The 22,738-nt window shown below is 40.1% G+C and overlaps 7 protein-coding genes across 7 annotated transcripts; 5 read left to right on the top strand and 2 right to left on the bottom strand. All coding sequences in view use genetic code 12, as the record gives it.

Moving 5' to 3' along the window:
* Nucleotides 1–93: 93 nt before the first annotated feature.
* CHT4 (putative chitinase) lies at nucleotides 94–1,317 on the top strand (the record flags this gene model as incomplete). The annotated part of the gene is made up of 1 exon (XM_067693870.1): nucleotides 94–1,317. One exon carries the CDS (start codon nucleotides 94–96, stop codon nucleotides 1,315–1,317), a length of 1,224 nt encoding a protein of 407 aa, XP_067546248.1.
* Nucleotides 1,318–1,369: 52 nt separating this feature from the next.
* I9W82_004766 (uncharacterized protein) lies at nucleotides 1,370–2,392 on the bottom strand (the record flags this gene model as incomplete). The annotated part of the gene is made up of 1 exon (XM_067693871.1): nucleotides 1,370–2,392. One exon carries the CDS (start codon nucleotides 2,390–2,392, stop codon nucleotides 1,370–1,372), a length of 1,023 nt encoding a protein of 340 aa, XP_067546249.1.
* Nucleotides 2,393–3,043: 651 nt separating this feature from the next.
* On the top strand, nucleotides 3,044–10,855 carry FAB1 (1-phosphatidylinositol-3-phosphate 5-kinase; the record flags this gene model as incomplete). Its single annotated transcript, XM_067693872.1, has 1 exon — nucleotides 3,044–10,855. The coding sequence occupies one exon, from the start codon at nucleotides 3,044–3,046 to the stop codon at nucleotides 10,853–10,855; it is 7,812 nt and encodes a 2,603-aa protein (XP_067546250.1).
* A 1,383-nt stretch (nucleotides 10,856–12,238) lies between these two features.
* Nucleotides 12,239–13,987, top strand: SRD1 (Srd1p; the record flags this gene model as incomplete). Its single annotated transcript, XM_067693873.1, has 1 exon — nucleotides 12,239–13,987. One exon carries the CDS (start codon nucleotides 12,239–12,241, stop codon nucleotides 13,985–13,987), a length of 1,749 nt encoding a protein of 582 aa, XP_067546251.1.
* A 218-nt stretch (nucleotides 13,988–14,205) lies between these two features.
* On the bottom strand, nucleotides 14,206–15,456 carry TLG2 (Tlg2p; the record flags this gene model as incomplete). The annotated part of the gene is made up of 1 exon (XM_067693874.1): nucleotides 14,206–15,456. The coding sequence occupies one exon, from the start codon at nucleotides 15,454–15,456 to the stop codon at nucleotides 14,206–14,208; it is 1,251 nt and encodes a 416-aa protein (XP_067546252.1).
* An 876-nt stretch (nucleotides 15,457–16,332) lies between these two features.
* On the top strand, nucleotides 16,333–17,958 carry THI20 (trifunctional hydroxymethylpyrimidine kinase/phosphomethylpyrimidine kinase/thiaminase; the record flags this gene model as incomplete). Its single annotated transcript, XM_067693876.1, has 1 exon — nucleotides 16,333–17,958. One exon carries the CDS (start codon nucleotides 16,333–16,335, stop codon nucleotides 17,956–17,958), a length of 1,626 nt encoding a protein of 541 aa, XP_067546253.1.
* Nucleotides 17,959–18,145: 187 nt separating this feature from the next.
* PAN1 (Pan1p) lies at nucleotides 18,146–22,462 on the top strand (the record flags this gene model as incomplete). The annotated part of the gene is made up of 1 exon (XM_067693877.1): nucleotides 18,146–22,462. The coding sequence occupies one exon, from the start codon at nucleotides 18,146–18,148 to the stop codon at nucleotides 22,460–22,462; it is 4,317 nt and encodes a 1,438-aa protein (XP_067546254.1).
* Between the last annotated feature and the right edge of the window lie 276 nt (nucleotides 22,463–22,738).

Raw genomic sequence — 22,738 nt, forward strand, 5'->3', positions numbered from 1 at the left:
ATTCGGTTTTAACTTTTCTCTTTCTCGTTGGCACTTAAGACTGCAAAAAAAAGACCAACCCGAAAGCACTTCATTTTAAAACAACACTGCCCAATGTGCCATCGTTTGGTTGAAAAATTTCAAGATAGGTTACATCATTCAGGTGCACAACAAACCGTTCTTTCAGGCGATCATAAGTTCAAAACGTGTGTCTATTTTACAAACTGGGCTGTGTATGACAAAAAGCACTTTCCTTTCCATTTACCTTCTCAATATTACACGCACATATTTTATGCGTTTATAACAATTGACTCTGAAAGTGGCAAGATTAAATTCTCAGATAAATGGTGTGACTTGGAAATGCCCGAGGAATCATTGATACCGGGTGAGAGTGTTCATGGGAACTTGCAACAGTTGTACCAAATGAAGAAACTTAATCGAAGTTTGAAGGTTATGATGTCAATTGGTGGCTGGGGCACGGATCATTTATTTGAAGCAATCATTTCCAGTGAAGAAAAATTACAGAATTTTGTTGGATCTTGTGTCGACTACGTGGAGGAATTTGGATTTGATGGTGTTGACATTGACTGGGAATACCCAAAGAATTCTAAACAGGGTCTGCGATTTGTTGATTTATTGCGTTTATTGCGCGAAAGACTACCACCAAGGTATTCCTTGACAGTTGCTGCACCTGCTGGAATTGACAACATCAAACATTTGAATATACTGGAAATGGATCAATACTTGAGTTTTTGGAACTTGATGTGTTATGATTTTGCAGGTCAGGGTTGGTCACAAAAGACCGCTTTCCATTCTAACCTATTTGGCAATAATGGTGATAACGATATGAATGTCTCCGATGTAGTACAAACATACCTACTGAAGGGTGTAATCCCTTCTAAGCTAGTTGTGGGGTGTCCAATGTATGGGAGAGTGTTTTCCGGTGTGAATCGTTGCAAAATCGGAGACGGCTTTCTGAAAAATCAAGCCACAAATTCGAATGATGTTGTGAACTACAATGAGATTAGTTGCTTTCCAGAGCAACATTTTGATGCTAGAAAAGTGGGAGCATACGCGTACGACCCCGAATCCAAGCGATTGGTGACTTTTGACAATGATCAGAGTGCAAAAATTAAAGGAAATTTTGTCAAATCGAAAGCACTAGGAGGAGGAATGTGGTGGGATTCTTCGGGTGACAAAGTCGCGTCACTGAGACCATTGCCTGATTCTTTAGTGACCAACTTTGTCGATCAACTTGGTGGAATTTCGCAACTAGAGCGCAGTGAGAATTGCCTATTGTATCCAAAAAGTAAGTACTTGAAAAATTTATTACCTTGATTTACTACAGACTTTCTTCGACTCTAGTTTTACTCTATACCAGAAACTCAGTTTAAAGGATCGAGTCCATTCTTGCAAAAACGCTCAAAACAGCGGCAACCAACTCTAATTGCAATTCAGTTGCTGAAGACTCCGCAATTTCATTATTCACTTCTTGTCCCAAGTTCAACCCTAGTCCCAAGGGACTTTGATGCGATAAATTGAAAGGAAATTCACTAAAGTCTGCTAAAAGCTCATCTGCCCTAGCAAAAGCTTGGTCCCTTTTATCATAACTCAACGATAATAAAACGTTCTCCAAAACATTTGCGGCATATGATCCACAAACCAAAGATATGGTCCTCAAGTATCTGAGAGAAGTATCTTTAGGGAATTGGTCGTTTGCAACTGTATCGAGATCAACGTTCCTCAGTACAAGTAAAGACAATATTCTATTTTTGATGTATTCCTTCGACAATTTGTCAGCAACAGGGTGAGTTGCCATATCAAACAAGAAAAAGTTCTTTCTCTCGGTCCTCAAGATACCTTTATCCACCAAACCTTTTGCTAATCTCTCCCTCACTTGTTTCAATTGATAGTTTATCTTCATCAAGTTCCAAGTTTCTCCGCTTAGTAAATCAATCCAATTTGTTACTGACAAGTTCGACTCGTCTCCTTTCATGATCTTGAGGGCTTCATCCAACAAGACTTCACCAGTAGGTTCATCGTCAATCACTTCGACAAGTCTGTCGCTCAACTCGAACCTACGCCTGGCAGGGTCATTGACCAAAGTTATTCTATTTCTAAATGCCAACTCCAACAATATGCATCCTCTCAAAGCGTATGAAATATTGTCGTTCCAGAAAGACAAGTATCCCTCCTTATCTTTCAACCCCATTAAAAGGACCTCCTCCATGAGTGTTAATAAGGGGATTTTAACCTCCTTAGGGTCCTTTATGTCCCGGTTATCATAGCCGACCTTCACGTCAGAATCTACTTGAGAAGTAACTCTGTCCTCTTCAAATGAGTTAGAGCTCCTTGCTTTCGAGGCAGCTTGTTTATTGCCTCCCCTTCGTCTCTGTAATCCTGAACTTGACATATGATTATATTTTGTTGTAAACGATGTTCTAAAGAGGGGAAGAAGTCAGTCCTTTGTTTGCTATATCAATTGATGTTGTAATAGATTTCCAATAGCTTTCCCGATAATTAATGAAAGATGGACTCAACGTATGTTTGAGCTTGTGCTGTGTCGAATTACTGTTGCTTTTAAAGAAAAATGTCGACTTAGGAAATGAAAAAAAAAAACGAGTGAAGGAAAAGAAAAAAATAACGGTTAACAAATTACTTTTTTTCTCTCTTTTCGCACAACACAGAGACAATTACAACGTACGATTTAAACCAAGTCATGCAGTACGAAAGTTTTGGTTGGGTTTACAATTACTTAGGAATTATTAGTTCTACCATGTAACGAAATTGTAGACTGTGTCTTTTCTGAACACCATCGTAGCACCTCTTAAGCCAATTACTGTTGTACATGCCTCTTTCTTCAAGGACTTTGTCCCTCCACGACTTTTCTTAATTTTTTTTCCATACTTCTTTGTTTTGATTTTCAGGGAGCGTGACAATACTAATAGCTGCAATCCACAAGCTACGCGTGGTGTTGATGAATAATACTACCAAACCAACTATCATCCTTGAAATCTGATAACAAATTCACCTGTAAAAGCCACTCACCTTCAGGTATTGACCAATGGATTCAAATCAAAAAGACACCTTGAACCAGTCTAATCAACCACAGCATACGACTCCTAGGATACTATACGCTTCAAACAATAGTGACGATGAGGAGGCTGCTGCTTCTGCCAATCTTAAACAGGAAGATTTTGTATCATTTCCAACATTGGCAGAACCACAAATACAAAATAACAAGTCTATTACGGGTCTAATTTCGAAAACTTTAAGAAAAGTAACAGGCAATGCCACCAATTTGGTTCTGAACTACTCAGCCCCTCCCGAATCACCGAGAAAATATGCCAGTGAGACGATTCATAATGCAGAAGCTAACCAGGATAGTTACCAATCACAACCGCCTAATAACCGTGATGTAACACCCTTGAGAGGGCAAAATACAAAGAGAATAGACAATAAGAGCGCAAGCAACAAGGAGGTACTGTACTCGGACAGGGCCGCCAAGTTTAATCCGAGTGATACCGAGTCTGATACAAGAAGCACGATGTCGGAGAGGCGTCTACCTGAAGTTTCAAACATTATACCACAACCACCTGGCCCCAGAAAGATTCAAAGAGGTCCTTTATACAATTCAGATACTGAGGATGTGAGACAAATTTCAGATGGGGCATCTTCTGTGGAATCTCGAGAGAAGGGTTCTGCCCAGCCAAGGTGGATAGAGCCACAAGGGAAGCGAGTAGCTGATGTGAAAGCAGAACCTCAAGATTCAAATGCAAGTTTGGGAACCACTTCTCGGCAACTGACAAAAGACAAACCGATCACATCTCAACCTGTTTCTGCGAGGTTGAACAAAGTTCGTAACTTGATTTCAGACGAGAGGGCGCCTCGCGTCAGATCAGATAACAGGTCTCTTCGACTTTCAACTATGCCATACCTTAACTCGGAATCATTGAGTCCAAGAGCCATCAGCTCGGTTGCAAGCGTCAATGCCTTGGCGACCGTTGACATGTCTGATACCGAACCTTCGCCCCAAGTAACAACGTCTTCTGGTGAGCTTAAAACAAGCGAGAAAAAGCTTAAGAGAACAGCTTTAAGCAAAACAATATCCACCCTTTTCAATAACTTACCGAATGATATCGAAGTATCTGATGACTCTGCATCGGACGCAGAATCAGATGGGGATTTGTCAAGGATAGAATCTGGTGTGAAGAGTAATGAAGTTGAATTTGACAATAACGTCCTCCTCCCAAACAGAAAAGATAATGAAGCAAAGTCGATATCAATCTCCCATGGGTCCGGTGTACTTCATGGGGAGTCAATTGCAAGGTCAACGCCAATAAAGGTTGAAGGTACGAGGAAATTGACAATGTCAACCCTGTCAGGAGATTCACCAACAGTGTCATCCTTTCATGCGATTCGAAATAAAGACGAGCATGCTTCGAGAAAAAGATCGCAAAATTTTTCTTCCCTTGTATTGGATAACGCTAAAACAATATTGAACCAAAACTTGGGGGCAGTAGCGTCATCGGCTTCATCAATAGTTGGGAAGAAAAAGAAAAAGAAGTCCACAAGAATTTCACAAAATCCGTTGAAAAATGGTGGAATCCCTCGAAAATACTGGATGGACGATGCGTTTGTTGCAGATTGTCTAAACTGTTTCAAACCATTTACCGCATTCAGGCGAAAGCACCATTGCCGATTTTGTGGACAAATATTTTGTTCCGAATGCACCTTATTTATTTCCTATACACAGCATAGAGATCAACGGAACAATGTTGTTGATCAAAAACGGCCATATCATGATAAGCTAAGAGTTTGCAAGCCTTGTTACAGTGACGTCATCATATATCTAAGTGATGAATCTTCTGGGTCGGAAGCTGACGAAGAGGCTGATCAAACAACCGATGAACTAAATCATCCTAAATCTCGTAATGAGGACTTATTAGTACCCAATCACCCACTATCAAGAGTACGATCCTTATCGACTACCTCACATCGTAATAGCTTTAGCAACCATGATATCAGTCAAGACTCAATACAGAGCACAAGGGATAGCAATTCCATCAATTCGGATTCACCTTCGCGTAGGAATGGCCATCATCTATATCCAGATGAGTCCATCAAAACAAATTCAAAGCAGGCTCCTCGTATGGCTATTCCTACAACACGTGCTGGTGAATCCATCGAGATCCCATTAATGCGAAATTCATTAAGCAATGCCCAGTTTGTAAGGGGTTCATTGAACAAATATGGGTCGAATAGCAAGTTTGAGGTGATGGATCAGAATAGTGCACCAAAGTCTTTTCAATTTGATTTGCCCGCCCACAGTAAGATGGCTATACACCAACATCCTAGCTCCAATTTTGCACAAGCCTCTTTTGATATTTTGAATAGCAATAGGGCGTGGTTGAAAAACTCAGAAAGTTTCCGGAATTTGGAATCAGAATTCCATGTCAATGATGGGGACCAGAGCCCCAGTTATAATGGCCTTGGTTCCAGAAAGCCGTCCTTGAAACTAAAAGTGACACCATCTTTTGGTCGAATGGAAAGAAGTAGCCATGGGTTTTTAGACCGGGATGAAAATGACGATGCTGACACTGAAAGTAGTACCAGCGAGAGCGAAGAAGAATTGCATTCTCCACGAGGTTTCAGAGACGAAGCTAGTGATGATGAGGAGGATGAACGAGCAATGTCCATATACTCATCATTGAATGATCACCCTGTCTATGGAACTACACCTTTGGGTCGCAATTCAAGTCATATGTTTGGCTCCAGTACAGGAGCTGTACCGACGTTGGGCGAATTTCCTGGTATTAAAAGTTTCTACTCCGGCATTCGCAACAGCCTTCCATATTCAGATATTATCAAGAACAAGAATATCGGAATTAGTGAAGCTACAAGACCGGAAAGCTTGCGATCTCGTGCTAGAGCAAATGCTTCCATCCAACGTATGCGATCAAGAAGACAAACTAGAGGTGGTCGAAATATTCTGATTTTAACACAGAATAACATCCGCTTGCCAAGTTTAGGGACCATAGTCAACAGGTCTAATCCTAATATCCAGTTATCGCCAATTTCCTCGGGGAATTCGCCTATAGCAGAGGAGTCAACTCGCTCCAACATAAGCACATCCACGTCACACAATACACCTGATGATCCTAATACGGAGACTAGAAGTGACACCTTTGAAGAAACAGATGTGGATATATCGCCAATTGGACCTCGTGTTTCTAGTGGTACAGGTTTGGATCGGCATTATGAGAACTCAGAGTATTTTACATACAGCGGAGCTAGGGGTCACGAGAGCATGCTGGAAATTGACTCTGAAGAGAATGCTAAACTTGACAGTCTTTATACTGATACATTGAATTTAGTTTTGAGACAGTCTCTTGCTGATTGCGAAATACAAGATAATTTCCAGAGATGGATGTCTGTTCTTCGAAAAGCGTTGATGGAAGTTAACAAGCTTAAGATTTCAGATACCTTGGATATCAGGCAATATGTCAAGCTAAAGAAGATTCTTGGGGGCAAAATTGAGCAAACTGAGATTGTCAATGGTTTATTTATTACCAAAGATGTCGACAGCAAGAAGATGAGGTCTGAAATTGAAAAGCCACTGATTGCACTTCTTATGTTTCCCGTGGAGTATTTGAAAGATCGCGAGCAATTTATAAGCTTGCGAATAATTCATGCTCAGCAATCTGTTTATATCACGAACTTGGTATCCAAACTTATTTCATTATCACCAGATGTGATTGTTGTTGGAGACACTGTATGTGGTTTGGCGATCAAACTTCTTGAAGAGGCTGGTATTACTGTTGTGTCTAATGTAAAACCTCAAGTTATTGAAAGAATTTCGCGATACACAAATGCTGATATTTTCCAATCAGTGAATGACTTATTTTTCAAAAAGGGGAAATTAGGTATTTGTGAAAAGTTTGAGGTTAAAAGATTCAGAAATGAGAACTTTATAAAGAGCTTTGTTTGCTTCACAGGTACTGATATAGAGTCGGGATTCACTATTGTTTTAAGAGGAGGCGATGAACCATTGTTGGAAAGTATCAAGTACACGGCCGAGGTGCTTGTGCATGGATATCTTAACGCCAGATACGAGAAGAGCTTTTTAAGAAACATACTTTTGACCTGCAAAGCGCTATCACTTGACCAAACAGGAAAGGACGTAGATCAGAAAGTTGATGAAGTTACAAATGATTATTTATGGAAGAGTGTGGAACCAGTATTGGATAATCAAGAAGTGCTTTCGTATATTGAATCTTTCAAGACGAGAAGATTAAGCTTATCTCCATCAGTTCAGTATATATTGCCATCAGTATTGACCCGGGTTGTTGAGTCTTACTATCAGTACTTTCAAGGATACAAGCTCAATGAAGCAATTCAAAAAGTAACCTCTATGGATCAAGTTGATCCACGATGGAAGGATCGGTTAAGAATCGCAATCAATGTTGAAGATTTACCGGGTAAAGACAAGGACTTTGTTAGGATTTTAAAGTGCACGTGTCAAACACAATTGAAAGTTTTGCTTGATGAATACCAATCACGTGCTCGAACTTGGTCTAATTGCTTGAAGTATTCATCTTATCAATTGTTCCCTATATTTCATCGCAATATTTACCTTTTACATTCAACGGTTTCAATTAGACATGCAACTCCGTGTGCGGGTCCCGCTATAGCTCTTGTTGATTACTATACCGAGAATGACAAATGCTTGGGATTATTTCTTGATCAAATATTCTCTGATAGCGGCAAGACATGTAATGAATGTGGTGAATTATCGCTTGATCATTACAAGACATATGTTCATGGAAATGCCAAGATCGACTTGATCACTGAAAAATATGATATTAGGTTCAACAGTAGTCAGGAATCACAAGGTAGGAATCAGAGAGTAATGTGGAGTTATTGCAAACAATGCAACTATGTCACGCCAATTATGGCAATGAGTGATGACACATACTATTTATCCATTGGAAGATTTTTTGAGTTGTACTTTTACGGTCGAAATGTATTTGGTGGATGTGAGCATGAGTATTTTCAAAATTATGTCCAGTGTTTTGGATTTAATGATTTGGTGATTAAGCTTGAATACTCAAAAATTGACAACTATGAGATTGTTGTACCAAAGAAACGGCTCGAGTTTATTTCTGATATTAATATAAATCTAAAAGTGGAGTCTTACAAATCAATAAAATCAAAAGCGGATGCATTCTTTGACTCGGTTTTGAAACGGTTGAGTAGAGTTAAATTGGATACCTTTGTCAAGGCAGAGGATGGTACGAAAAAGGTCAATGAAATGAAGGATAAGTTGGCCGAAGACTCTGCTGCTATCTATAACAAGCTAAAGAAGAAGTATGATGAGATTAGCGTTACCAGGTATCTTGAACTTAACTCAATATTCAAGGATTTACAAGTATTGGGAATATTGTGGGATATTGAGTTCCAAGAGTTTGAGAAGAAGTACTTACCTAATGAAAGTGAAGTCAACAAAATAACGCAATTTCATTTGCGTAAGTTTTTAATGGACAAGTATAGTGCACAAGAGGAAGAAAAGGGTGCTGGAAAAGGTGAAGAGAGAGGAGATGAGAAGCATGTGAATGGAGGTGGCGAGGATAACGTAGAGTTTGCTGACACTCTGGGTGATACTGACGGCGGCACTAGTGACAACCCGAATAAAGTTTTGGAAGTTGAGCAAGGGTCAGAAGTTGGTGATGGATCCAAGATTGAAAACATATCGGACACACGTGGGGATGAGGGGGAGGCCACCAATCATGACACTTCTAAGGAGATAAAGCCCTCAGCCGATAGGCCACCTGTTTTCATTCCGCACAAGCCAAGGACTGTTTCAAGCGAATCTTGTGAACCAGACACTGTAATCGAGTCCAAGATGTTCCCCAAGGCTTCATTATATGAGCCAAAGACCAATATATCAGAAAGGATCAGCAAGTGGGAAGAAACGGCAGCCGATAAGGCTCTCAATCAAGCTGTCCCTTTGAGCCACCGAGGCTCCGACAGCTCGTTAAAATCCGACAATGTGATTCCATCACAAAATAAAGTGATTCATTTGGCCAATTTTTTCGATAAAATGTATTATGATCAAATCTCCTTGGAATTTTCAAAACAACGAGAATTTGAATTGAGGAGGAGGAGTAAGATTAAAGCACAGCCTATATTGGATAGTAAACCAATTGTTGAAATCTACAACAAGATTGAGGATGTTGTTGGAAGTTCAGAAAATGAGGAGAAAAGAGGTGTTGTTAACGACAACAAGAACAGCAACAATGGGGATACAAAGACTGTCGAAATTAAGGATCCTGCAGTTGCCAGTTCTCAATCGGAGCAGGTTCCTAAACAACTTGATATTCCCGAGAAACAGTCATTATTAAAATCATTGACCAATTTCTGGGCTGATCGGTCAGCTACGTTGTGGGATCCGTTATCTTATCCATTGGACAATCATGAACATACATTTGCTGATAGTGATGTAATTGTGAGAGAAGATGAGCCTAGTTCGCTCGTTGCATTTTGTTTAAGTTCTAGTGATTATAAGCAGAAAATCAAGCATTCATTTGACCAAAGTGATGTGGTTAAACTGCGAAATCTTGATAAGACTAACGGAAAGGGGGATAGTGGAGATGTTTTGGTAGGTCATCATCAAGCTGCCCAAAGCAAGTTAAGCTCTTTTGTGGAGGAACACCAACAACAGCAACAACAGCAACAACGAGAGCAGCAGAAGCAGAATGAAAAGGAAGAGCAACAGCTGCAGTCGCATACCCAACAACAGGTTGATAGCGTTGATGAAACTGAAACTGAAACTGAAACTGACCGTGATAACCAAAAGACTGATTTTGGATTTGGCTTGAGCAACGATAACAAAAAGAAGAAGGCACAATTTGCAAAGATTGAACGCAAGTTCAAACAGAGGAATTCTCGCGATGGTGATGGTAAAACCAACCAATTGGAATCTATATTGAATCAAGCGAAATCGAATCATTTAAAGTATCAATTTAGTGATGGAAATACCAACTTATCCTGTAAGATATTCTACAGTGAACAATTTGAAGCCTTGAGAAGAGGATGTGGCGTTGATGATGAAGATTTTATTCAATCATTGAGTAGATGTATCAAGTGGCATTCGAGTGGAGGCAAAAGTGGATCGAGTTTCCTAAAGACGTTGGATAATCGGTATATTGTTAAAGAGTTGAGCAAGAGTGAATTGGAATCATTTGTTGCTATTGCTCCCTTTTACTTCAAATACATTAGTCAATCGATGTTTAATACATTGACCACGGCAATTGCCCAAATATTTGGGTTTTATCAAGTTGAAATCAAGAATCAACTGAATGGTAAAGTTTTATTCAAGATGGATTTCTTAATTATGGAAAACCTTTTCTATAATCACAAGACGACAAGAATTTTTGATTTGAAAGGATCAATGAGAAATCGTCATGTTCAACAAACTGGACAAGAAAATGAGGTATTGTTGGATGAAAATATGATTGAATATATATATGAATCACCAGTGTTTGTTAAAGAACAACTGAAGAAGTTGTTACGAGGATGTTTGTTTAATGATACTAGTTTCTTATCAGCTATGGATGTTATGGATTATAGTTTGGTGATTGGAATTGATGATGAGCTGAAGAAATTGTATATTGGCATTATTGATTGGTTAAGAGCATTTACATGGGATAAAAAGGTTGAGAATTGGGTCAAGGGGAACAATTTGATTGGTGGTGGTAAAAAGGGTAAAGACCCAACTGTTGTTACACCAAAGCAATATCGAATTAGATTTAGAGAAGCTATGGAACGGTATATTTTGGAAGTACCAGATATTTGGTATGAAGGAGCGAAATAGAATAGAGTGGATATGACTGTATGAACTGAAATAGAAGAGGAGATTGCAACTGTGGGACTAGAATTGCTGCAAATGAAATAGGGGTTGACTTGTAGATGGTAGTGTGCGTCTTACGAAAAAGTTTAGAGCCGTGCCCATTGTTTTTTTGTACAATATGCAGGTTTATCTAATCTATTTTTTTTCTTTTTTTTTTTTAAGCCTTGCGTAACAAAGACACAAAACGTATTTCGCTACGTTTCGTGTTGAAAAGATCGAGGCGTGCGAGAATGTGTGGCTCCTCCGTCGAAGTAAGATAACAAATTCGACCAATAATAGGACGCGCCGCATTAGAGATTAGTGAGAGAAATTGAAAACTGAAATTAGCAATTTAGAGTGCAATTGAAGCAATTAAAGATACACGTGGGTTGTTTTGTGTATCCACTGTAGCAATTGGGCGAAAGAAACTGGAACCATTTGATCTTTGGCTCAGCTCTCTTCTCTGTAGTACTTACGTGAAAGGAGGAATATCTTTTGAGATCCGCAGCCAAACAACAAAAACATTCTGGACATAATGAATCCGATAATTGTGTAGTTAGTACGTGTATATTTGGAGAAAAGCACAAAAATAACTAAAATTCAACAAAATCAGGCATCTCCTGCATATAAATAACAGCCAGCAAACAAAAAAAAAAAACAAAAACAAAGTCAATAATGGGAAAAGGGGATAAGAGACATTGGAGATAGACTATACATCAAAAGAAGAGCCATTACTCATACCAAATTAACGGTATCTCACTGTCTACTTATGGATTATGCTGATCCTTAGACAGATCTGTTCATCATGTGGCTCTTACGAGGATTGTGGAAAGTTATGTCTCTGTATAATGTGTTAAATTCTTCTATTATTGTGTATTATATTGTCTCAGCCTTTCCTTAAAGTCGAATTACGCGACTTTTTTTTTAAACACACACACACACACACCAAATCGATAATAATATATTACAACAACTGCAATCTTTTTTCTTCTTCTTCTTCTTCCTGCAGTTCACATCTTGCTTTCTTTTTCATTATCTAATTAAACACCATCGTTAACAAAAGACAGAAAGAGATCTACTTACTCAGATCTGATTTTCAATATAAGAAAGAGAGAGGTTTATTTGTGACACGCATTTGAAACAAGTATCTACAATTTTCTTTTTTTTTTTTTTTGTTTGTTTTTTTTTTTTCGGCCTCAGTCTTCCCACACTGCCTCAATCCCCTCCCTTTCGCTGTTCTGTATAGCCCACCACACAACACTCAATCGCTGATTCACACTAAAACTGACACACCCTGATCAGTTATAACGTTACTACCACTTTCATCAACACTTCCATCACCCTTTTTTTTTTCTTTACGCATCTAAGATGGGGTTTAGATTGAGTTTCAATACTGGATCACTAATATTGATCTTGGTATCATTCGTGTTTCTATTATTGGCAACTATAAGTTCACCAGTGGTTACCACATTTAACCTAGGCAAAACTGCTAGTCACACATATGGAGTGTTTGGATATTGTTCTGATAACAACAAGGATTGTTCCTCAGCCACTTACCCTATAAGCCTCAGTTCAGTAGATGATAGTTCATCTAATTGGACAATGAGTGGATCGACAAGAGATACATTGGCTAAGATCTTCATCTTGACTCCTATCGCCCTTGGATTCAACTTTATTTTGTTGGTTTTGGTCTTGGTTTCACATTTTGGTAGTAGAGCTCTTGTTTTGATTGCACTTGCCATCAATATCATATCTACAATCTTGACAATTATTAGTTGTGTTGTGTCAATATTGGCATTTTATCCAAATTTAGCTTGGACTGGATGGATATTAATTGGATCCGCTGCCGCTAACCTTATTTCAATCATTTTACTCATTCTTACTTTAACAACCTTGAGAAATGGTGATAATGAAGACGATGATGATAGTGAAGGCAATGAAAATGATAAACATGGATTTGGAACTTATAACAACTACAATAGAATTGATGACAAATTTAACCACATTCAAGCATCAACATTCAAAAGTCCAAATAGTACCAGTTCAATTGACAATGATTATGATTATAAGCCAGCATATAACAGCAACACATCCTTTGGAAATCCTGCAAATCAGGGTGCAAACAATGGGGCAACTCGTTACAATGGACATGCTGCCATTGCCGCTGCATCTGCAGCGTCATTGTCAAATTCAAAGAATGGCCAGATGGGAGATACAGAAAGGACAAACACAGGAGCTGATTCGTTTACCAGCAATTCCTCCTCATCGTATCAAATGAAGCCACAGACAGCAAACGATTTCACACAAATGGGTAGTCGTAACAACACAAGTGGCTCACTAGCTGGTGCTGGCGGAGGATACAAGCCTACAACGGGAGCACCATATCCAACTACTCCAGGAGCTGGCAACAATACCACCGCCAATAATGGTAATGCTGCTTTCTCTAGAAGCGTATTTGAACATCATCCACAAGTTGATGGGCACAGACCATTTACCGAAATTGACGACGATTTTGACGACGAAGAAGATTTGAATGCTGGTAGAGCCAATGTCATAGTCAGAAACAACGACTCTGATGAAGATTCAGACTTCACCAGTGTTTCTCAACGACCACCAAACCCACAGTACAATAACCAATATGGCCCTGTTCCTCAACAGCAACCACAACATTTCCAAGGTACTCAATATGCAAACCTGCAACAGTACCAACCTTTAAGCCAACAAATGAACCCACAAAGCGTACCATCACAAGGCCACTTGCACCCACTGTATCAACCACTCCCTAACCAGTACGCACCACCACCACCACAACAGCAACAGCAATACAGACCAATGAACTATGGTCCTCCGCAATCACAACCGCAAGTACAACAACCAGGTTATGCAAGACCAACAATTTCTGATAATGTGTTGAGCAATAACCCAGACTTCAATTTTGCTAGAGGTATGCCACAACAAAAGAGAAAAGTTGCACCAGGTTTTGTTCCTGTTGCTGCTAGATATGCAAACAACAATAGAGGAGGTGCTGGTGCTAATGCTAGCGCGTTGATGGGAAGAAGTAGCGGTGGCTCGGCTGGTACACAAGCTAGAAGCGGACCATATGCGGTAACGAGGTAAGCTTTAAGGGGCCAAGCCGGTAGAGAAGAAGATTGATTCTATTTACAAAAGTGCTGATTGACTGGTTTCCCATTTTGTTTCAGTTCTCGTTTTATCTTTGTTCTAGTATTAGTAAATGATTATGTTAGAGTTTCAAAGAAGTTGTAGTATATGTCTCATGACTTTCACTCCACTGGGGTGGGATTAAATATTAGATACGAACAGGTTTTTTTTTTTATTCATATAAACCTTCTATCCCCCCCATCTACATCAATTGGTTTGGATCCTTCTACTGGAACGTCTGGGTGGTTCACTTCAATAGGCGTCTCACCACCTGAACTCTCACCTTTTCCACCAGAGTCACCATTACTATCCGGATTTTGAGGTTTTTCAACTACCTTCTCAGTTCGATGGCTTCCACCACCTGGTCGCAACATGAAAATCATCAACAAGGCAAAAACACACAACACCATAAAAAATATAATTTTGCATTTAGTTGTTCTTTTCTGATACGATCTAGCTTTGATCAATTCCTTATCTGAGGATTTCAAATCTTGCACTGTATTTGATAAATTGTAATCAATTCTATCCAACATCGTACCTTGGTCAATCACCATACTTTCCATTTCTTTAAACATGGTTGAGATTTCCAAGATCCCCATTGCTAGTTTATTGATCTCCCGTTCACGTTGTTCCAAGTACTGATCATTACTATTCTGTTGTAATTGGACTTGCTGCTGTTGTTGTGAAGTGGACTGTACAATCTCCTTACTCAACTCTTCAATGTTCTCCCCACTAAGCAGTTCAGATTTCAACCCACGTTGATTGCGTTTCTCATTAATAAGTAAATCAAACTCATCATCATCATCACGCAAGAAATTCATATAATTATTCTGTAAATTTCGAAACTCGAGCAAATGTTGTTGAATCTTGTTTGCATAATTCTTCTTCATATTAGTCAAGATATTCAAATCTTGCACCGTGTAATTAACTTGCAATTTTTCATGATTCTTGGTCAAGTATTCAAATTTTTTGATTCCAATATAACATTTCTCAAAATTTTGTAAAATTTGATAACTATATTCTTCAATTTGTGACTCAACTTTCTTTTTCGATGACTTGTTAATGATTATGAGTTGTTTGTATAGGGAGTTGAGTTCTTGGGTTTGTTTTTCAATTACAGTTAGACAAATGTCTAAATCTTTAGCAATTTCAAATTGGGTAGGGATTATTGGCTTCATTTCAATATCTTCTTCATCATCCTGTTCTGATTTACCATTGGATTTATTCTGTGACCTAAGGCGTGACGATCTTTGTTGTTGACGTTTGCGTGATGAAATTATAAGATTATCCTGTTCTGAGTCGAATAGACTATCTGTGTCATTGTCGTTGTCGTCATTTATGTCGTCTCGAAAAGGTCTCCTATGAGGGGTATCTCGTACAGTTGTTCGACGATATGATAAAAATAACTTCGTCCTGTCTCTGAACATGTTATTTTACTGAGTGGATTTGTTTCGTTGTGTCAACACAAGTTCCGTTAATTGCAGTGCTGTTCACTTGAATACAGCTTGGTTGTAACCTCCAATTGAAATTGAGCACAGTTGTTACGTATTGTATGATACTCAACGGTCTTAAGCAGAAAATTGTTTGATATGCTTTCACAATTGAAAATTATGGTTGTAGTGGGAGCTAAGAATAAGCACTCGATTGAGCTCAGAGTCGATTTTGTTGCGCAAAGAATTCAAAATTCCGCGCTACCGCCACTGACAACCGTATCGCATATACTAGTAATTTATTTACCTTAGGGTACCTAAGCAGAGACCAGGGACCGCCACTGAGTGACTATTCAATCCGACTACAAGTATCTACAAAATAGTGAACCGTTTCTTTGAAATTTCCCAAGCACCATTGTCGATTCAAGCTACTTTATAACAGTAAATTGCTCCACTATTCCCTGGTGTGCTTTCCAAGTCCAACATTGGGTCTTATACGAGTAACCTCAAGCTAATCTACTCAACAAAGGGTCATAGCTACAGCTTCCTATCATTCTATTACGACTTTCATTAATCCTTCCCAATACATGCAACAAGCACCAATACAAGGGATTTACGTCTAGGAATTACAACTAAAATTGGCATCATGACGATATACTCTCACTAGGGCGTATGCATGTTGTATTTGCTGCCCCAGCATCCGTCTACTTCCCAAATTAGCCCCAGTTCTCCAATGGCATCCTTGTAAGCGCATAATTTTCGAACCGCGGGCCAGCCCTTTGCGAAACAAAAATCGGCCCTTGTTTCTATACAATCCAACAAAGAATTGCTTCTAACGAAAATATCCGAAAATGATTTATCTTCTCCTCATCAATGAAAACAGAGTGTATAAATATCAAAAACCCCAATGCTAAGGATCTCACTTTGCCCGTGGTGATGACAATTGCCGGAAGTGACTCCTCCGGAGGAGCTGGAATTGAAGCGGATTTGAAAACGTTCAGCGCATTTGGAGTTTATGGAGCGACTTGTATTGCAGCATTGACTGCCCAGAATACCTGTGGTGTCAAATCGTTTGAAAAGACGTCCCAGGGGTTAATTGCAAAAATATTGAAAGCCAACTTGGAAGACTTTTATGGATACGAAAATGCACCATTAAAAGTCATTAAAACTGGCATGTTGACAAAGGAAGCAATTGAGGAGGTTGCGAAATGTGATATCGAGGTCAAGTTTTTGATTGATCCAGTGATGGTGAGTACTTCTGGCAGTCAGTTGTTTGATTTGGAAGGGATCAAATATTGTGTTGAACATTTAATGAACAATGCATTTCTAATTACGCCAAATGTTCCTGAAGCTAAAGCGTTGTACGGGTTGTTTGATAGCCCTTCAGATATCACCAATTTGGAAGACTTTAAACAGTTTATTGTTAAACTACAAGGTCATATCAAATGCCAAAACTTGTTGGTCAAAGGAGGACATATCCCATTCGACAAAGATGGAAAGGTGTCGAAAAACGGCTCCCAAATTATTGACATCTTATACGAAGCCGAGACTGACAAATTGACACTTTTCCGCTCCGAATATATCAACTCCGAGAACACTCACGGTACTGGGTGCAGTTTAGCTTCGGCGATTTCAGCAAACATTGCTAATGGCAGATCTCTTAGTGATGCAATTGTAATCTCCATTGATTTTATTCACACTGGTATGTTACAAATGACCAAATTAGGTCACGGGAATGGTCCATTGAATCATAATATAACCCCATGCACTCAAATCACTCGCATAACTGACATGGCAGACAACAATATCTTGAAATTCGATGACAACCACACATTTATCGACTACTTGACTTCTCATCCAAAAGTCAAACAAACTTGGCAAAATTATGTTGAACATCCGTTTGTAAAAAGGTTGGCAGAAAATAACTTACCATTTGAGAATTTCTTCTATTACTTGAAGCAAGATTATCATTATCTTATTATTTATGCTAGAATGCATGGGTTATTAGCATCAAAAGCTCCCACTTACCAGCAAACACACGCGGCAGCAACAATAATCGGAGAAATCATCACTGAGGTTGAACATCACAAGAAGAGACTCAAGGCATACAATGTTGATTACGAGAGAGACATTGAGAAGTTGCAACCAGGAAAAGCTTGCATTGAGTACTGTGATTACTTGCTTGATATAGGCCAAAAGGAGGATTTCTTGGGAATAAAGGTCGCCTTAGCTCCTTGTTTACATGGATACGCTGAAGCGGGAGCTTACGGTAAAAAATTGCGGACTGAAAACCCTGTGGAAATCCCTGAAGTATACCTGGGCTGGTTGGATGAGTATGCTTCGGATTGGTATTCAAAGGCTGATAAAGAGGGGCGGTTAGCTCTCAATGCTTTAGTTAGGGATGGTATTACCCAAGGTCGTGCAGATGAGTTAGTAGACATCTTCAACAAGGTTTCTCAATTAGAGATCAACTTCTGGAGTGAAGTATTAGATATTTAGAGTATATACAATGCGAATAGAAAGCTGCACTTACTTTTAATTTCCTCAACTTCTGGGCGAAATCGGTTAACAGCAAAACAACAGAAGGAAAAAAAAAAAAAAAAAAAAAAAAAAAAAAAAAAAAAAAAAAAAAGATCAAAAAAATTGAACAACCGATTTGTTTCATCAGCATTCATTTGCACCAACAATGTTCAATTCATTTCAAAGCACCGGGTATAACCCCAACTATGGTGTGCCCAATCAACAGCAACAACAACAACCACTCTACACCCAACCAACTGGCTTTGCGCAACCGAATTTGTATGCATCGAGTCAACCTACCGGTTATGTCCAAACGCAACCGACTGGTTTCCAAGGAGCACCCACAGTTGTCGAGAATCAAGATTTAAAAATCCCTCCTTTCCGTTTATCATTCATTACTGTGGATGACCAGAAGAAGTTTGAGCACCTTTTTCGAACTGCGGTTCCTCGTGGGGAGCAAACAATTAGTGGCGATTCAGCAAGTACAATTTTGATGAGATCGGGTTTGAGTCCGGTCACTTTGGCTGAAATCTGGACCTTATCCGATATTGAAAAAACAGGGTCCTTATTGTTTCCAGAATTTGCATTGAGCTTGCATTTATGTAACATGGCTAAGCGTGGAGAGCCACTTCCTGGAATCCTTCCTGAGAGATGGCTTAATGAAGTCAAAAGTTTTATGGATGCAATCAATTTCAGCATTCCCGATGATCCCAATAAGATTCTTGCCAACACACCGTTTGCAAAGAAGGACGATTGGATGTACAATCAGCCTTCCATGAATACACAAGCTACAGGATTTGGTCAACCGGCAACTTCATTTGCTCCGCAAGCCACCGGATTTGGTCAACCTGTGAATTCGTTTCCTCCACAAACTACTGGGTTCAATCAACAACCACAAACTACGACCTTCAATCAACAACCTCAAAATAACTGGATTGCTCCTCAGCTCACTGGCTACAACCAACAATCGCAACCGTCGACAACTTTTGGAGTCGGTGCTCCTGGAGATTTTGTTCCATTGCAGCCACAGCAGACTGCTGGTTTGATTCAAAAAACGGGGTCACTCCAAGCGCAGGGAACAGGGTTTAACCAGCTCTCGCAACAACGAACTGGTGGATTCGCTCCTCAAACGACAGGAATGCAGCCACAACGTACTGGTGGATTGGTTCAGCAAACTACTGGCTTTCAACAACCTACTGGAGGGTATAACACAGTTGGTTTGCAACCTCAAAGAACTGGTCCTTTGCAGCCCAACAGAACTGGTCCAGTTCCAATGCAATCTCAGCCAACTGGTCCTTTGCAACAGCAACAAACTGGAGCATTGCAACCACAACCAACAGGGTTTTTGCAACAACAGCCAACCGGCTTCTTGCAAGCACAACCGACTGGAAGACCTGGTGAATGGGGATTTGTCAATATGCCAACTGGCGGTTACTCTGGTTTAAACACGATGCACAAAGTTTTTCAACCAAACACTACTCAAAACTATCAAGATTTGAACAAAGTCATGAACAACAATGCTGCTAGTAATGTAACTTGGGCCATTACGAAACAGGAGAAACTGGTTTACGACAACTTGTTCCAAGCCTGGGATACTGGCAGAAGGGGTTATGTGGATTCAAATGTGGCTTTAAATGTATTCACAAAGTCCGGCTTGAGTAGACTGGATTTAGAAGCTATTTGGACCTTGGCGGATACAGATGATGCAGGTAAATTAAACAAGAATCAGTTTGCTGTAGCAATGCATTTGATTTATAGACGTTTGAATGGGTTGGAAATTCCTCTTAGATTACCACCGGAATTGATCCCTCCAGCTGATAGAACTTTGAAAGACACCATGGATAGTTTAAAACACTCGTTGAAGAATAATGGAGGTATCAAATCTGCTAAAAACTATAAACCACAAACTAAAGTTGATGGTGCAAGATTTAAGAATGATGACGACAATTTTGGCTATGTTTCTCGTGCTCGTCACAGGAGTAGAGATGAGGGTTCATCCAACACCTCCAATAAGAAAGACACTGATCTTACCATTGATCAATTAAAGAAGGCTATCAAGGAAAAGAAAATCTTGTTGGATGCCTTGGATGTTGAGGATGAAGAGAAATTGCGTAACGACACCAGTGCAATTGATAAGTTGAAAAGTCAAATTTTTGATTTACAAACCAAGATCACGACTCAAGCTCCTAACAACAACAAGAACTTGTTGCTTCAAAAATTGAACCACTTAACTAGAGATAAGGTTCCAAAATTGATTTCAAATATCAACCAAGTAAATCAAGAAATTTCAGAAAAAACTATTGAATTGATGAGGCTCAAATTGAAACAAGAAGACCCATCATGGGATGACAAAAATGTTGATCTCGATGCTGTTGCCAATGATAAAGGTAAGTTTGATTTGAAACAAAAGATGGCATTGCTCACTGGTAAAGGTGGCAGTGGAGGTTCCGACTATAAATTCAAAGAAGCTGTTCAAAAATCCAAATCTGATTTGAAAGGACAATCAGACATGGTTAAGGATATTGAGACAGGTATAAAGACTATGGAGGATGAATGTGCTTCTAAGCTCAAAACTTCCGCTAGGGTGGAAGTTGGGTATGAGAAATGGGAGAAGGGCTTTGGAATTAGTCAAACCGTTGCCTCCTTTGTTAGAGAATTACAGAGATATCAAGATAATGCTACTGCCAAGTCAGCTTCACAATACGCACCACAATCAAACAAATATGAAGCAAGATCACAACCAGAGAAAACTAATCCTGCTGTCCACAAGGAACCATCCAAGACCCCTTCTGCTGAACCTAGTGCTTCCTACTCAACCCCTGAAGAAAGAGCAGCTTACATCAAAGCAGAGGCAGAAAAGAGGATGGCAGCTAGACTTGAGAAGCTCGGGATTAGTCGTCATAAGAATCACACGAAGAAGTCTACTGAGAAACCATCGCCTTCTTCAGGCCAACTGGAGAAAGCGGCTTCACAAAGCGTTCAGGAAAGTCACGCGTCTCCACTTGGTAAACAAAAGACCGTTGTTGCTGCGACTACTCAGCAAGACGTCTCCTCCAAATCACGTGCAGAAAACGCGCCAGAAAAGGCCAGGGAAATCCCTCCTCAGCCATCTCAACCAGTTCAATCCACTCAACCACCTCAACCTGTTCAATCTACTCAACCACCTCAACCACCTCAACCTGTTCAATCTACTCAACCACCTCAACCTGTTCAATCAATTCAGCCAACTCCACCTACAAGTCAATCTCAATCAGCTCCTGCTTCAGTTGATGCAGCCAACGCCAAACTCGGTACAGATGAGCCATCTCAAACTCTTGACGATCAAGATCTCATTAAGTCGATCAATGGTACCGAGGAAGCTGAACCTAAGAAAGATATTCCCGATCTTTCACAAGCAGCTCACTCCGCTGGTGCTCCAGTAACAGCCAAGCATGTACCTGAACCGGTTACTGAGCCTCGTGGTGATTCGAATATCAACAAGACTACTTCATCCGTTGAAGAAAAGCCTAAGGAAAATGAACAAGTCCAGGTAGGTGGTAGTGCTGAACTGACCACTCCAGCTGAGCAACCCAAACCTCCTAGACATGACAATAATCCATTCTTCAAGAAACAATTCCAACAGGTCAACACTGAGAAGGCAAATATGCAAAGAAACTCTCAAAGAGGCTTGAATGATAGCGGCTGGAGTGACTCTGAGGAGGAAGACTCTGATGATGATGCGCCATATAGAGCAGATGCTCTCAAGTTGGCAAATTCATTGTTTGGAGGAATGGCACCACCACTGTCTGTGGGTACATCGGAATCGTTGCTGACACCAACTCAAGAAAGTAAAGAGAAATCAACTGTTCAACCAGAAACTCAGTCACAAGCACCAGCTGCTGTACCGACTTCAGACAATCCTCCCTTGGAAGACTCCTCCACTGGATCAAGCGGTCCCGGATGGAATACTGCAGAATCATCACCAGACGTGGCGCCCTCAGAAGGTGTTCATGCAGCCGAATTCATCCCACCACTTCCGTCGTCAGGAACAATCCCACCACCTCCACCACCTCCAGTTGAGGGTGCACCACCTGTAGAATCAAATGGTTCCTTTGAAGTGGAGCAACCACAAGAGCCCGTATCCAATGTGCCACCACCACCACCTACTGATTTTGCACCACCTATTCCACCATCTGCTCCACCTGCTCCACCTGCTCCACCTGCTCCACCTGCTCCACCTGCGCCAGAAGTTCCCTCATTTGAAGCTCCAGCTGCTGTTCCACCTCCACCTCCACCACCACCTGCTGCTGCTCCTCCTGCTCCTTCTTTTGGAGCCCCTGCTGCTGCTTCCCCACCACCGCCACCTCCGATCGCTCCTGTTGGTGGTGGAGCACCATCTACACCTGATGTCGGAGCTTTGCTCTCTCAAATTACGGGAGGGAAATCATTAAGAAAAGTTGAGACTAAAGAATCAAGTGGTGCTACAGTTGGAAGAGTGTTATAGATGTTAGGCTTTCATTGCTTACGTAGTCATAAAAGGATACTTGTTTGTATATTAGACAGTTCTACTTCTACTTTTCCTCTTTCATACAGATAATTACCCGTCACGAGGTGGTGTACAACGAGTACACTATTGGAGGTCTTGTGATTGTATATGCAAATCTCTTCTGTAATTGAAACTTTTGATATATCGTCTAAAAGACTCTTGTGAGTCGTGTAAATGTAAATTCAATGGACTTGGTACTGTTTGTATGTGACAGATTCTAGAACCAGAGAAATG

Source organism: Candida metapsilosis (genome assembly GCF_017655625.1).
Source record: "Candida metapsilosis strain BP57 chromosome Unknown scaffold7, whole genome shotgun sequence".
Classification (NCBI taxonomy): domain Eukaryota; kingdom Fungi; phylum Ascomycota; class Pichiomycetes; order Serinales; family Debaryomycetaceae; genus Lodderomyces; species Lodderomyces metapsilosis.